Consider the following 16,579-nt stretch of genomic DNA (forward strand, 5'->3'; position numbering starts at 1 on the left):
ATTGGTTGATGTGTTTAGCTGTTAAGGCTGAAGAGTAGTTAGAGGCTGGTGTCCATAGTGTGTCAAATTGGATCACATTTTCAGTTTATCAGATGTGATGACAGGTGCACTGGCAGCTGTGTTGCATGCAAGGCTTTTTTTCAGGCCGTTAATAGGATAATGTTGATTTCATTTGTAAAAGGCGTGAAATGTAAAAGCCCGGAGGCCTGTCACAAAGACAGATGAAGCAAGACACAATTCAAATCTTACAATTAAAACATATTTTCTACTATCTACTTAAAAAAACAAACATATTTTTCTCTCTTTGGTCAAACTCATCTATTCACTGGGGGTAATGGTCTTTAATTTAAGGGCATCTTAGCTGTAGTAATGGGAGAAGATCAAGGACTGTTGTTTGCCTTTCCCCACCCACATTTATCCTGCCGATTCCAGGCAACAAACTGCAAACCATCTGGTCACAAACGTCTCTAACTGCACAGTGCATGCTCTTTTCCTTGCCAAATAATTGAACTCAATTAGTGTCACAGTTTTACCTTGTGGATTTTATGTTAAAGATAAATATGAATCAATTTCATTAACTTGCTGAAACCTCATGCATTAATACTACTAGAAAACACACTAAAAGAAAGAAGTACATTAGAATGACTGAGTGACTGCATTCTTTGCTTTTATTTCCAAACCGTCATGACAACAGCCCAAAGTCTGAGACGTAGATGACCACCCTTAAAATAGAATAAGGCTTGAAAAAAAAACAAAAAAAAAAACATAGCATTACAGACTATGTTAAACATTGCAGTCTGTGAGATAAAAGACTCTGTGAAGGCGTATGGCATATTGTCCACAGCTAAAGGTAACGTGCTGAAAAATGACAGAAGGCAGAAAACGTCTCTTAGATTTCCTCGAATGCATCTATCATAAATAAGTTACTAAGTCAGTGATTTGTTAGGAGATGATGCACAGGACGATCGCTCAAACTTATCTGTTATTCTACGGTAAGTGATGACTTTTTTTATTTCCCTTGTTCACATAATAACTGTAGCATTATTGATTTATATCATGTGGGAAATACTTATTTGTCCTAAATGTAATTACTGCATCTTCATCTACTACAATGTACTTTTTTTATCTTATATTTAAAGGTTTCTTACAAGCTTATAGTGAAGTAGTGCTGATAGACGACCTTATCAATGACTCTGTACTTAACATTTGATCTTTGGTGTCAATATTCAGATCTAATGTTGAAATTGTGTTTCCATGCCTTACACAAATATTAAACACTATTAGCGTACTATTTAAGTGACTTTTAGTACATGGCATTGCTTATTTCTGTGGAAAAGAACCACTCAGTCTTTCACTTTACACATTATAGCTGCTACATTATGCATGTGTAACTACAAGACCATACACATACAAGTTTATCTCTGCATGAATCGAAAATTCAGTGATACTGATGTTGTATGCAGGCTGTTGAATATACAGCTCTCTTAAATGTATTTTTTTTAAATTTGCATTCACCTTACACTTTCTCTATTTGCATGGATTTTGTTGTGATGTTGAAAAAACAAGGCCTCTTATAACTCATACTGACACTGCAATGCCATTGTGTGTACAAAAGTCATACTACAAAAACTAAAACTACAAGCACCACTTCTCAATATTAAATGTCTAGCACTGTGAAGCACTTACCTTAAAGTTGGTTTATTGCATTGAATGTTACCCTTGAAAGCAACATGAAGCGTTACATTAAACTGGACAAGCAAAACCATGTAAATGCTGCTGCTTAGGCCAACGACTACAGTATGTAGCTGAGTACAGCACAGCCACTGCTGCAACACAGACATGGAGAAACCTTCCTGGAGCCGAGGTGGTTCTTGTGCTTGAAGAGGACATGGGACCAGCTCCATCTTTGTTTTGTTTACTCCGCTGAATTGGCCACGACAAAATATAACCCTGTCATCTGTTCCATCTCTCTCTCTCGGGTTGGATTTTTTTCCCCTCTTATTTGTCAATGAGTTTCACCAGGCTCTGGCGGAGGTCATTAAGGTCAAAGATCTTGATGTCCAGAATTTCGATGGCCCTCTGGATTTCAGAGTCCATGCGATCCCGTTCCTCCAGAGAGTTATTCAGGTTCTGCTCTGAGTTCTGGATGCGACGCTCCAAATCTGAATTTCGCATCTCCGTCTCCTACAGAAGAAAGAAGGCAAAGGAAGACGACAAGTAAGGCAACAATAATTTCACTATTACTCAACAAATATGTGCAGAATTAATGAAAGCATAAAACATTATCATAATGATCGAACTCCTACCCGTAGTCTGTGGATGGCCTGGTCCCTCTCGTGTTCCATCTCGTGGTACTCTGCTTTTTTGCTTTGCAAAATGTGGATTTCCTGGAAAACAATGAAAGTTACACTTTGCGTCCAAGTAGCTGAATCGTTCATCAACACCTGCGATGAACATTTCCGCTTTCCACCAGCTTATGATAAAATGAAAAATCAAGTACCGACCTCATCTTTGGCCTTCAGCAGGGCCTCCAGCTCCTCCAAGGACTGGGTCAGTTCATCCTTCAGCAGGTCACTGGGGCCTTGGCCTCCATGAGCCTCTAATTCAGCCACCTTACAACACACACACACACACAAACACACACACACACACACACACACACACACACGCACGCACACACACACGCACACACACAGAATGAAATAGTTTTCAGCATGTGGGACATAACTTCACACAAAAATCTTCAATTGGAAGTTTATTCTTTCTTGCATCTCCGCATAATTCAGTATTCTTAAAAATGAACATCTAAATGACATTTGAATTAAATATGTGCTCATATAGTAACTAGAAGTCTCTCAGATGATCAGTTATCTAGAGCTCTACTTAAAATCAGTGGGCGAGTTTAATTCTCATCATTAGATCATCTAATTCAGCTGGTTTTACGCCTCAATACTCAATAATTTTCTCTGTTTTTTTTAAACTTATGTTTAAAGTTTTATCAATTCTATTTTATTGCTCTTTTGTTTGTTACAATCCTGAGTGTTTCATATGTTTAGATGCTTTCATTGTGAAACAACACACCTGTGTCTTTTTTCAGTTTGTTTACATGCCTGTTGGCTACATAAACATGTAAATAAATCACATAATTATAAAAGAAAATTAATTAAAACTCCTTTATTAGACAGTATCTGATAAAACATGAAACACATATTGACTTCACTTTAGAGGCTTCAGTTTCTTATTATTAATATTATTTTTTTATATTAAAATAAATCATTTTAAATATAATAATTTAAGTTAAATATGCTACATCTTAATCCACAACTAAGAGGGAAAGATGAGCGATTTGTGTCGGGTAAACAGGAATCAAATCCTCGCTGCATTATCATCTGGGCTTCATGATTTAGAAAAAAATAGAAGGACACCTCTAAAAAGGCCCCTGCGTCTGACAGAGACAGGTTGGATTATTTTAAACCATATATGGCTTAGACGAGGAGGAGCGGTGGAAAGAAGAAAAAAAATAAAAAAGGAGGGAAACGAGTGGATGCCAGCTCCCTCTGGTGATTTTTCATTTTTTCCTAACTGGGGCATTGAAAGTAGGATATTGCTGTCCTACAAACCCTTCTCCCTCTCACACCACCCCAGAGACGTGGACCATTTTCTGCCACCTGGTCCCCTTCCTCAGATAGAGGGAACAAGCTTAGTCGAAAGGAGAGAGAGAGAGAGAGAGAGAAAGAGAGACGGGGTTCTCACTTGTATGAATTTGTTGATGACCAAAATGGCGAAGATTGCTTCTAAATACCAGGTAAGTGGTGGATAATTCAAAAGTAGTGATCGATACTGTGAAGCCAGGCCATAATGGAAAGGGATCAAGGTATTAAAGCACTGAATCAGAGAGGTTTGTAATTGTCAGCCTGCGGCGAGCTCATCCCCAGAGGAATCAGCCACCATCAAGAGTGAAAACGCCTTTTATCGATAAGTGAGGATAGGGAGGGCAGACGCATCTGCATCCACTGGAACCTGAGAGGTAATTCAAGTGTGAAACTCTCCTGAGGCTTGACGTATTTAGAGCGAACTCCCTTGTGGTGAAATGTGAACCGGTTCAACCAGCAGAGAACACCCTTGATTAAAGCCTTAGAGGGAAAATGCCTGCAGCACAAGTCACGTCAAAGGATTGATGAAGTGTGTTACCAGCCTGAATGACTTGTCCTTTCTGGGGTTTTTTTTTCTTTTTCTGAACAAGTACTTTCAAACCGAGGAAATGAAAAGTCAGCCAATCAAAAGCAGCATGACCTCCCCTCAGCAGAGAGAGAGAGAGAGAGAGAGTGTGACCAGTCCCGTCAGCCTCACCTTGCTCTTGTTTGAGAAAGGCTTCACTTCAGCAATAACCCGAGTGTCTGCTCCTGTTACACAGATTCACAGCTCCTGCACTGATAATTAGGTGCGACCTTAACCATCAGCTCCTGCCCTGCAGGTTACTACAGAATGAACAAGGACGTGGCTGTGCATGAAGGCCAAAGGACTTCAGAAGCCACAAGAGACAACAACTACTTTTCAGTGTTTGACTCAATAATGCATGAAGGGTTTTTTGGCCTGATTTAACTAGTCATAAACCAGTGGCGTCTGATCTTTGAACAGGTCTGTTTCAGCACTCACCTCAGGTGCTAGAAAAACACTGCAAAGATGTCTCTATAATACATGAAATATGAAGCTTTGAGGTCAACTTTCCCACTTAGCTTTTCATGTAACAGCTAATCCATCCAACCATTCATCTAAACCGCTTATCCTGTTCACTGGGCGAGAGGCAGGATACTTTTATTATATTTACCAGACAGGTTATATAGGATTGCCACATTAAAAACAAATAACATTTTTAAAAATCTCCTGAAAGAAAATCCCTCTTTTCTCTTGACCCCAAAATTATGATTTCAATAAATATAATATGCAGGAATCTTTAAGTTATTGAATGTATGCAAAACCTCTAAACCTACCATTTTAAAAATTGAAATAGCTGACACATAAACCCTTAATTCTGCCGTTCCAACGAAACGCTTCTCTAAACCTTCCAGTTTCTAAAAATGACACTCCAAATTAAACATCCATGTAGTTATTTCAAAGCAAAACTAATTTAATATGTGACAGGATACATTTAACTACTTTTAAATTTAGAAAGAGGAGAAGGATGTGAAAGCAGCTCCGCACTGCTGTAGTACAACCAGAGTAGAAATGTTACATATTGAGTAGGTTAGATTCAAATCATTAAAACATGGTCATTGTTTAATAGTTGGATAGTGATTGTTTCTTTTAAATTCATATTTCTATAATGGTTAATTCAGTGTTCAGAGTCTTCAAAGTGCCCTCTCTCTCTCTCTCTCTCACTGTGAGTGTCAGACTGAATACAGTGAAGGCTCACCTGGTCTCGAAGTCTATCCGTCTCCTCCTGATACGCTGCCAGCTGTTTCTTCCACTGCTCCACATTAGCATTAGCCTCGTGCAAAGCCGCCACCAGTTTGGAGTTGCTGTCCTGCAGAGTGAAGAGCTCGGCCTCCAGGTTCATCTCACAGATAGACCTGAAAGACACAAAAACAAAAAACTGTAAACCAGTAATACGTATTACATGTACATGATGTCTTATGTGGCACGTGATTAGTATGCATATTTTAATTGTAAATGTGGATGAGATATCCTTAATGTGCTTAGAAATTTGAACATTTACAATCCCTGGCTGATGGAGATCATGTCATATGAAGGAAAGCTTCAGAACAGTTAACTACTAACTAACTTAACTAGTAAACAATACACAATAGGTACTATACAGATCAAACTCAGTAATACGCTAACGACCTTAATTGTAGAAAAGCAAGTGTTTTAATCAGAGTACAGTACTAAAACATTACAATATGAGGCAACTGTGTTGAATACTATAGCTGGCTGTGTAATAACTACTGCTGCCAAGAGTTTGGAACATGATGAAACACCGCTGGCCTGGTTAAAACAAGCAGCGAGCCACTATAACAGCATTAAGAAGACTATATACCAAGGACTGCAGCCTGCAGCAGCATACCTACTGCCCAGAATGAAGGTCATTTCACAGGTCTTATAACAAAGCAAAGAAACACACATTAAAATGCCCAGAGAACAAACAACAAGACCAAAATGTTCCCACGGTAATCCTCTAATCCTGGTAGGGTTTTATTTAAAAATCATGTTCATCAAAAGACTGAATGTGACATTGAAAGACTACTTTTTTTTTATGGGAATTGGAGTACTGACATGTCTCTGACTAAGCTGAATCATCAGATTTGTAATTTGTAAGCATCAGAGTAAGTAGAAAGTGGATATAATTTTTAACAAGAACATTTGTCTGACAAGTAAACAGGCCTCTATACAGTTTATGGCCCGCATGACATATGAAGTCATTAAATTAGATCAATTTCAATCCATTGTGTTGCGATCTGCAGATCTCTCTTCAACACTGATCCCTCGCTTTCGCTCTGTCCTTCTACATTTAGAAAGCTTGAGGTTGTTCCATGGCAACAGTTTACCATGGCAACCATTCAGGAGCAGCTTTCTGTCATAATAATTGCACTGTGGGATATAAAAGCATTCTGGGTGGCTCAAAGAGGAGATGTTTACGAGCCTTATTTGGGTTATTCTTTGTTATGCATGAATCAACACCTCAACAATGGCCTCTTCTGTTTCCTAGAAAGCGTATCAAATCGAATGACGTCAAACTGTAATTAACCCGAGAAATGAAAACCATGTTAATACTCAGTGAACACAGCTGGGAAGGTGGGTGTTAAAGGTAATGGGTTACAAGTGCAATCAACAGTATTAATTCAATTACATCTGTAGCAACCTCATTATGTTTATCTGATGCTAGAATTACTGTGCCCAAAATCACATATTAACTGCAATGTGAATACAGCACCATCACATGGATGATTTATTGTGTTATTAAGCTGACAAAATGACAGGATTACTTGCAATAAATTGCAATAATGTAAATTTCTCAAAATGTCCTTCACACACGGGGCACAGGATGACTTTCTTTATAGCAGAAATACATTATTTTTCTTTTTTTTTGGCCAAGACATAGAAGAAAGATCAATACCACTCCTATATTTGTCCGTTCAATTTGAAGCTGGAGCCAAGAGATGCTTAGCTTAGTTTAGCATAAAGAGTATTATACAGGCTCGGTCCAGATGGAACTGAATCCACAAAATGCTACTGTTGTAAAATAAACATGTTTACAGTGTACTAAAAAAAAACTGTTTCAGGCTATGTAGCTAATTTCCCCGTTCATGACAACTGTACTGAGTCTGAATATTTTTAACTCATCCATTCAAATTATATTAAAGCTCAAAGTTATGCATAATTAACAGCGTGGCCGCTTTGATTGACAGGTGGGTGCTGTCACAGATGGTTTTTAGATTAGCTGGGAGGCGGAAGGGGCAGATGAAGGCCCAAGGAAAATCTTCAGTGGAGAAACTTTGTGCTTTTTTGTATTTCCATTGTCAATGATAAACCTTTAACCACAGTTCCATGAGTGTGTTTGTGAGCTGTGGATAAAGTGAGAGATTACTTTGGAGTTTTTCCACCGTGTTTCAAATCAGACAAGTTTGAACTTTGTGTGCAGCAAAGCAGAACAGAAAAGAAAGGCTTCAAGATTTTTAAAGAACAATAAGACACACAACCACCAAAGTGAAACCAGATTCTCAACACCTACACAAAACAAGCATTTCACAAAGAGATTCTCATCACAGTATTTAACTGTTTGAACAGAAGGTGAGATTGCACTCAGAAGAAGAAGACAAAGAAGAAGAAGAAAGTGTTTAGGAAGTTCTGTCGATGTGTGTGTTTTCGTGTGAGTGAGTGCATAACTCAGTTACCCTTCAGAGAGCATCTTTTTTATGCGCTCCTTCTCAGAAGACAGGGTGATGTCCGCGCTCTGGCTGCGAAACAGTTTGTCCTCCGGTCCGTTCACACACATCACCGGTGGTGACTGGAGTTCATCCGAGAGGTCCTGGGAAACACATCAGTAAATGGACTCCAGTAATAACACACACGCATACACACACAGCAGTGTTACAGCACTGAATGGATTATTCAGAGAGGAGAGAGGCTGCTTCTTTCATTAATAACTACTTTGAAACACCATTCACATCAAAGTCCAACAGCGTGTGCTCAGTGTGTAAATTAGAAAAATACACAAGTGAAAGTATCCAGCAGAGAAGAAATAATAATCACCTCTCCACCTTGATGGACTCATGGTACTGCACTTAAATACAAATCTTTTCACACCACTTCCTTCTCATCTTCTTATATTGGGAAATATTGGGACATTTTACTCCACTAATGTGATTTAACAGCTTTAGTTAAGAGCTTATAAAATATGGTGTTTTGTTAAAGATGAAACTACCCAACAGTTTATCTAAGTAGAGCTGAAACGATTAATCAATTAACTGATGAGTCGATTGTCAGTAAATTAATTGGTTCCTTAATTATTTAAATAATGTATTTGTCATATTTTTGAGATTTGCAAAGCATTATAGTCATTTTGGGATCTGGGTAATTGTCATTTTTCAATATTTTCAAAATGTCTAAACCAAATCAACTCAAATCAATTATTGGAGAAACTAATCTGCAGATTAAATCAGAAATAACATACAAACTAATATGAGCTCCACCTCAACCAACAGCAACAGTAAAATCCTGCTTTTGGGTTAATGCATGAGTAACAATCTAATAATGAAATATACAGTATAATCATATAACAGTGACAGATTTTACTGCATTAAGCACTTTTACTCAATGCAGCACGTTTACTTGAGTATTTTATGAAGGATTAGCATTTTTACTTAAGTAAAGGATCTGAATACTTCCTCCATCACTGCTGAGTTGAGAAATATTGAGATAAGTTTGTGTCTGCTTTGGTCTAATAAAATAAAGAGCTATCAGCCAATCACAAATTTTAAATCAATTCAAAATTCACATTGTAGACACATTTCTTGTGCTTAAAAAACATTTCCAGAGATTTTTCCTGTTTTCTCATGTACCAAATAATAAAACCACGACAGACTCACCTGTGAGAACTACAGAGGAAATCCATCAGGTGGAGGGAAAACAAACAGACAAAGAAACATGTCATCACAAAGCTCCACAGACATGATGACCTTTTCAAAAACTTCACAACCACAAGCACGATCTGCCATGTGATCAGTTATGCGGCGCAGCGCTACTTAGCAAGAATCAAGTGCAATTATTTGACGCAGTTGGCAATTTTCTGGAGCTTTGGCTCAATAAAGACGTGGAGTGAGAGGCATCACTTGGAATCTGTTCAGCCGTAGAATTAAAAAGGAAATAGGCATGTTCCTCATGACCAAGCAGATGTAACTGATTGGTAATTATTCTCTATTGATCTCAAAAAGTCCCTGAGCTGACTACATTTTCATCATTACAGTGTTGGCGTCAGAGCAGTGGGTAGAAAATGCGGATGCAGTGCACTGCTGAGCGGCACGGGATAATTTTACCATCGCCCTAGTTTTCCTCACTTTCTCTTCCCTCCGAGAAGTGACCCAGCTCATTTTTCTTTGCCTTTCTTTTCTCTCTCTCTCTCTCCTCCCATCCTTTGGTTTTTATCATAGCAGCCCCTGTCTAATAGCTGCAAAGTAACAGAGGTGCACTCATCTAACCTTGGCCTGTGCTCACATTGTCATCCCAATCCTAAAATGCCAAAAAGAAAATGCATCACTGAGGATCATGATAAAGTTTTTTGGTTTTTTTTGCACGTCCTGGCTGATACCTGCAGAGGTTTGCTCTACTTTCATGTTCACATTTCTTTTCTTTTTTTCTAAAAATGGGGAGAGCTCACCTGAGGAGCAGCGATGGTGAGCGCCGTGTTGGCCAGTTCTTTATCCTGAGACTTTTCTCGTGCCAGACGAGCTGCATCTTTCACCTCCTTAAACTTATCTGAGAACTTTTTTCAAACAAGGACAAGTGACAAGCTGTTTCAGCCAATAGAACTCTTTAATAATGCAGCACTGATAATGTATTTCTCAGAGCTTTATCCTCTGTTGACTTTGGGTTAGTTCACCTGATGCAGCTGTTGCTCTGTAGCAAAACCGAGACCGTACACAGTGTTGGCCCTGCTGTCCGCCCACTGTCCAAACTTCTGGGACGTCTTGGTAAATGTCATGCTGGGCGTAACGGTGCAGTTGATGATTGCCTGAAAATGCAGAGACAACAAAGATGATTCAGGTCGGTTTACATCATGTGAACAAAACAGAAAGCTCAGCAGCAGATACAAAAATCCAGATAAAACTAATTACTTGAAATGTTTAAGTATATTAGTAAGTATTTTGGATGTTTTTTTGCCTTTGGTCTATACTCTGCTTTGTCATTCCAGCCTAGATAACACTATAGAATTATATCTTCTTTATGTACCGTCACTTTTATTGATTTTTTTTCTTTTCCTGTGCAGTAAACAGTAAAAAACAACAACAAAAAAAACAGTAAATGTGCAAAAGCAAATGAGCTATGATGAGTCAAATATTAAGACTGGAATTTTTTATTGAGTTTATAAAATGTACTTTAAAGGGTACCCCAGTGACTAAGAATTGTACTTCCATAAAGTTAGTGGACTCACAAGAGGGAGATTAAGAAAGAAATGCTGAATATCAGAGCAACAGAGGCCAAGATATTCAAATGTTCATGTGCAACCAACAGCGTCTTTTAGTCATACTCTTGCCTACATCATAAATGACTAGAACTTCCAACCCCAGTTTGTAAAAAAAACTCTTTATATGTAATATTCCTCAAGTAAACTGATATTAATGTGTAAACTTGGCGAACTGTCTCCTCCCGTTTACTTGTTTTGTTTTGTTTTTTGCATTTTAGCATATGAAAGGATATGAATTCATCCTTTCTTCTTAAATTTAAATACAAAACAAAATCAATTAGTAGATTGAATTACGTCATTATTTGAACACAGCACCAACATAAATCTCTTCAGCACTGGGATAATTTCAGGCTTCACATTCTGGCTGGAAAAGTGAAGGACACAGAAAAAAATATGCTTATTGTGACATTTAAGGTGCATTAACTTTCAACCGGGATTCCTGGCGACCAGCTATTTTTAAGCACTTTTTCCCCGTGAGGCATGTTTGTTTTGAACATGAGGAGAAAAAAAAACCCCCAAAGCTCAGCTGCATCACAAGCACTTATTGTTCAAAGTAAATTCAGAGCTGAGGCTGTAAAGACACACAAACACAGCACATCCGCCAGGTTCATGACTTCACTCTCAGAAAAGTGGCCACCTCTCTCCCCCAGAGCGCATGAGAAAAAAAAATATATTAGAGCAGACCTATTTATAAACTATTTTACGTCATCTCCAGCCTTACAATAATGGAACTGATTTAAAATCCTCGAATTGCAGGGCAATGGCAGCTCAGGAGGAAGCTTTTTCCACCTTTTCTCCTCTCCAACAAACGGTTATATGAACTCTACAGTCTGCATTTATGCACTGGCACGTTTGACAAAACATGTTGGACGGTGGCAGCAGAAGTGAAGATTATTCTGGAGCCGGTCACCAATGCTGGCAGGATTGGGCTGTTGACCAACCAACTGCCATCCCACACAGCCTTCTGGTAGGCAGAAATGTGGGTCAGACCAGAGGTGCTAAGTAGAGATCAGATAGACTATTCGCCCCCCTCCACAACCCCCAGTGACGGATGTGTCCTCTTCTTTTGTAATCTAAATCCACAAGCCACACAAGAAACACACTCTGGCTGCAGAGTTGTTAACACCCACTATTGTTTTGTTAACTCCATATTTCTTAAACCTTCTCTTAAGATTTTCTGGAAGGAGGTGCTTTGTGAAGAGAAAAATCAATGTGAGAACTCAGAAATAGGTGTTTCATGGTTTACATTTTAGTTACACTAGAACTATATCTTGTCTACTTTGTCTACATTATCAACCCTATGACCATTTTCCTTCTCCTCACCTTGGTCCCACCCACGCTAATGATGCGGTAGACGTTACGGTTGGCATCATAAAAGAAGGACACGGTGACGGCATGTTTGCTGGCGGGGATCCAGTTCCTCTTGGTGGTGGGGTCAATCTGGAAAACATGAGCCCGGGCACTGAAGATCGGCTGCTCCCTGGAGGAGGAAACATAGGGATGGAGAACGTCTAAGCAAACCCTTTCACAGACTACACTGATTTAGAAGGCTTGAAGTTCTGGACGTTTTGAAATCTTAAAAATGGAACAAAACAGGTTTTTACTCATTATCTGAGCGTTAACGTTTTAAAAACTCTTCCATTAAAAATTCATTATCCTATAACTGTTCCAATTGTGTCTCTTCTTTGTTTCAATATTTTCATAATGGTCCATCTCCATCTGTCTCTCTGCCATCTAGGGACAGATGTTGGAATCATCCTTTGGCTTTCTCCCACATTTTTTCCTGCGTCATTCACCAGCCGTACAGGACTGTGACTTAGCTGGCAAATGATGTTGACTAAAAGTGCTCTGAACTCTCTCCTGAGTCATTCACCCTCCACCCTCTGCTCTGCTCCTGCCAGTATTTGCAGAGATGTTTCCTGGATACGAGGTAAATATATCAAAGCAACAAAGTCCGTAGTGCTGGGAGGTGGTTCAGACGCTGTCATGTGGTATGAATAACAAAACTACTAAAGGACTTTCTGTCTTCAGTCGGGACATTTAAAGCACTGTGTATTCTCACACTTTGATAGAAAATAAAGCAGAGTACAACGTGCAGCTGGGGCTGATGGGAACTAGAGGAAAAGTCATGTGATCAACAAAATCAGTAGGATTCATCCTCTGGGGATCATGAATATGAACCAAATTTCACGCCATTCTATCTGACAGTTGTTGAGATATTTCAGTGAGGATCAAAGTGGTGGACAGACCAAGTGACCGATATTTCCATCCCTAGAGCCACATCGCTAATGAAGCTAACAACATGAATAACTTGATACAGAATAAATTACTGACAGGGTCACAGATCCAGTGCCAAAGCGATGGCTGAATAATCTCAGCAACAGCAAATGTAAAGATTATCTCACTGTCCCATCATACAAAATGTGGCAATGTGTGTATTTACAGCAGATAAGATTATGAACGCTGATTTTTTGGGTGCAGACAATATTGACGGTAATTAAACTCTCGGTAATAAAAGACATGCAAGATGCTTCTCTTCATCGCTCTTATCTCAGCTGCTCGTCTCCCTCTCCTCAAATACTGAGGTGCCAAGTTAGAGTATGGAATGGTAAAAACCAGGACACTTCTTCTATGCAGTATTGTAAATTACACTGTCTGTTCCCAATAGAAATGTAGTATTTTGGCCAGTCATTGTATTTATATCTGACCCCATTAGTGACACACAAATCCAGTAATGGTCTTTCTCACAGTAGGAGATCATGATAAAAAAAGAAACATTGCATGGGCTCATACATACACAGAGTTCCTGACTGTAAAGATTGTAATGACCATCCTCCCTGTTGTCAGTGGATCTGATCTGGTCTGGCTGGGATAAGACAGCGGGATGTGAGTTTAGTTACTGCAGAAATTTGACTTTTGTGTTTTCAATCATCTGATGTCAGTAACAAAGAGCGCAGGCTGCAGCACACTTCATTCTTTATGCCAAAACAAAAAGCTTAAAGGCAGCTAAACTACTTAAAAGCATCAATGCTTGTGTGAGACAGATTAAAACAGTGATCTCATTTGAAGCAGCAGAAGGCAAGATTGATCCTGACTTCTACTCCATAGTCGAGCTTCAGTTATACAGGAACCTACAATTCCCACAATGCAATTCAACAGCATCCTTTGTTAGATCTTTCCCTTCCTGTTAAATGCCCTCATCTTTCAAACTCCATGACCCCGGGTCATAATTACATATATTTTCAAGAGAATCTTAATGTTTTATTCAGAAAAATGATTGTATATTTATGAAACTAACACTTGTATAATGTCTTCTGTGGCTTTGGAGGGAGCTGTCTGAAATTAACCCCGATGACATCATTATGGTTATTTTCTCAGAGCTCTCTCCATAAGATTCTCTTCAAAATGTGTGTTTTTATTTTAAAGACAAGACAACAAAAAAATGTGTTATTGTACGTCTCTATATAATTATTTTACTCTTTAGAGCCCTCTGGGAACATTATATGAAGGCTATTCATATTTGTATGAGGTCAATTTATTCTGTTATCAGATGCTGGATTTACATACTGGAATGTTCGAATGACTCAAAACTATAACTTTTAATGTATTAATTCATTGATTCATGTAACTTCAAGGTAAAGTCCAAATAGTGAAAATGCTGATCACAATTTCCTAAAAAAACAAGGTGACATCTTTTAATTGCTTGTGTTGTCCGACCATCCAAAACCTAATATATTCTAATATATTCTGTTTACTATCTTATAAATTGAGGAGCTTAAACTACTTAATTCTACATTTCCGCTTGAAAAATAACTCAAAGAAGGAATTTACTGACAAATGATCTATTTGTAATGATGCCATCCTTCGCTGCGGAAGTCATGGCTTCATATCTATGAGCACATCACTGAACTTTGACCTTCCCTCACATATTAATGGAGGCCACATAAGATGAACAGTAAAGCGTCAGTCACTTCATCGAGTACACTCAAAGGACAGTGGAGGATCAAAAAAGTTTTTCCCATTACTGACAAGCTTTGTCCTTGCCTAAGGTTTGGTGTCTGCTCTCCAGGAATCAAACCTGCAACCTCCCATGGCGGAGTGAGATATTACACAGTCAAGACTACGTGTTTGAACAGAGACCAGATCGTCGGTTTCAAGTGTGTGAGTGTGTGTATCTGTCAACATTCACTCCTTCCTGTGTGTGAAAATCGCCGTTGGGACACACTCTGGTGGCGTAAAACAGTGTGTGTGTGTGCGCTCATGTTTGTGTGTGTGTATTCTTGTTGGCTGGTCAGCACTCACACCTCTCAAGGATGTTCATCTACTCGACCTTCATCCTCAGCAGATGGATGTGGCCTACGCGGCTTAATGGGGGTCTCTAAGCATCACAAAGCCTGGTCGTGATTGCATGGAGGTCAGGGCTGCACCTCAGGATGAGTAACCCCACTAATTCCTACCACAATCTCACAGTATGCACAAGCTGCTTTACTGGATGTCTCATGTCTCCTCTGGTCTGATCTATCTAAATCTGTTATGCACAGATGTTAAACATTAGAAAGATTTTCAGATTTCTGAATTTATGCAAGGAAACTTTGGTTGATACTTTCATATAGTCTTTAAATAATCCATTAGAAAGTCCGCAGCTCAACAACATTTGATATCCTTTTGATATTACATGCATTATTAACAAATCAAACCAATGTTTTTTACAATAATTGTAAAAAAAAACTGAGCAGTTTCATATTCTACAGCCTGCTATGATCCGCTGTACTGATCACTCCTGGGTCCTGTCTTAGTTACAACTGCTATAAAAGCATCCTAAGCAAAGTCATTACTAAGAATTATGGATCAAATAATCTGAAGACTCTGGGGCAGCACAGAGGGAGAGCATTACAGGAGACGATCGTCTTAATTCAACAGATTCATCACGTCTGAATCTGTTAGTAAGGGTGGAACAAAAGAAAGAAACCACAACATTGCTCTAGATGTGCCGTTTGATGATGAGAGCATTGCAACATTTCACTTTCTTCAAGTTAAGTCTGACTTCAAGTCAATTCAAGAGCATTTTTAAATTTATTGAATGTTTTTAGGCAAGGTGGAGAAATAAATAATAAAAATGTGATCTTACCTTTCTCTGTGGTGAGGAAACATCTTACAAGGTGACTGAGACTTCTCTTCTAAAAGACAAGAGTGCATCCATTAATCCAACAAGTATCTGCTCTCTGTCCACATTTGAACAGTAAAAATAAAATAAAATAATTAAACCTAACTAATTAAATCAATGTAATGCAAGCCCAGACACACTTACCCCATGTCGGTGTAAACCTTTACTGAGTCTGACAATAATTCCGCTCTGGAGCTGCAGGTCCTGGTCCTGGTCTCCTGTTTCTTTCAGTCTGAGATCTACCAGATGCTTTATTCTCCAGGGGGAGACGTCTCTCTCTGCAAGGCACCACACAGCCTGCTGCAGCCCGCACAGTGTCGGTACCGTCCTGTCCTGTCCCGGATACCGGAGTCCACCGAGCACCTTCTGCGGAGCTCACAACCCGGCGGAGGCAGAGCAGCTGACCTCGGTGACAGAAGTGACCGCAGTCCCGTGTGTGTCCATCCCCGAGCAGAGAGGCAGCATCCGCTTTCTTCTCTTTGTTTGTGGTGGTCAGCGCTCTCTGCTCTTCATCCAGCCGGCTGCTCGCGTTCAACAGCCGGACACAGCCCGACAGTAGAGTACCACCTGCTGGCTCTACAGGCTCCGAGCACCCGCTACAGCTGCATGAGGCAGGGAAACTGTGTCAACCCGCCTGCAGCCAATGAGCCTGCATGTATACTTTACTGCAAACTGGATCTTATAGGTCTGCCTGGCGCTGCCAGTTTTAAGGCTTAATGAAATATTGTCCCCGA

The 16,579-nt window shown here is 39.4% G+C and overlaps 1 protein-coding gene across 3 annotated transcripts; it reads right to left on the reverse strand.

Annotated features, from left to right (window-relative positions):
* Window positions 1–293: 293 nt before the first annotated feature.
* On the reverse strand, window positions 294–16,547 carry LOC109138747 (homer protein homolog 3). Of its 3 annotated transcripts, none has more exons than XM_019259994.2 (11): window positions 15,990–16,547; window positions 15,810–15,858; window positions 12,005–12,161; window positions 10,097–10,228; window positions 9,875–9,979; window positions 9,087–9,095; window positions 7,893–8,005; window positions 5,414–5,570; window positions 2,505–2,612; window positions 2,307–2,387; window positions 294–2,184 (listed from the first exon to the last, which is right to left on the reverse strand). In XM_019259994.2, exons 2-11 carry the CDS (start codon window positions 15,830–15,832, stop codon window positions 1,999–2,001), a joined length of 1,071 nt encoding a protein of 356 aa, XP_019115539.1. In that variant the 5' UTR covers window positions 15,833–15,858; window positions 15,990–16,547; the 3' UTR covers window positions 294–1,998. The 3 variants fall into 3 exon arrangements, with proteins under 3 accessions (XP_019115539.1, XP_019115537.1, XP_019115538.1); XM_019259992.2 differs by having other exon boundaries at window positions 7,893–8,026; XM_019259993.2 differs by lacking the exon at window positions 9,087–9,095 and having other exon boundaries at window positions 7,893–8,026.
* Window positions 16,548–16,579: the final 32 nt, after the last annotated feature.

This window comes from Larimichthys crocea, chromosome XII (assembly GCF_000972845.2).
Source record: "Larimichthys crocea isolate SSNF chromosome XII, L_crocea_2.0, whole genome shotgun sequence".
NCBI classification, from domain to species: Eukaryota; Metazoa; Chordata; class Actinopteri; family Sciaenidae; genus Larimichthys; species Larimichthys crocea.

Bases quoted from the DNA above. Each gene is read 5' to 3' on its own strand.
- LOC109138747 (XM_019259992.2), bottom strand. From the start codon at position 15,832: ATGTTTCCTCACCACAGAGAAAG. The intron at 10,229-12,004 runs GTGAGGAGAAGG...CTGCATTTTCAG, and splicing joins TTAGCGTGGGTGGGACCAAG to GCAATCATCAACTGCACCGT. The intron at 2,388-2,504 runs GTCGGTACTTGA...ATTGTTTTCCAG, and splicing joins TGCTGAAGGCCAAAGATGAG to GAAATCCACATTTTGCAAAG.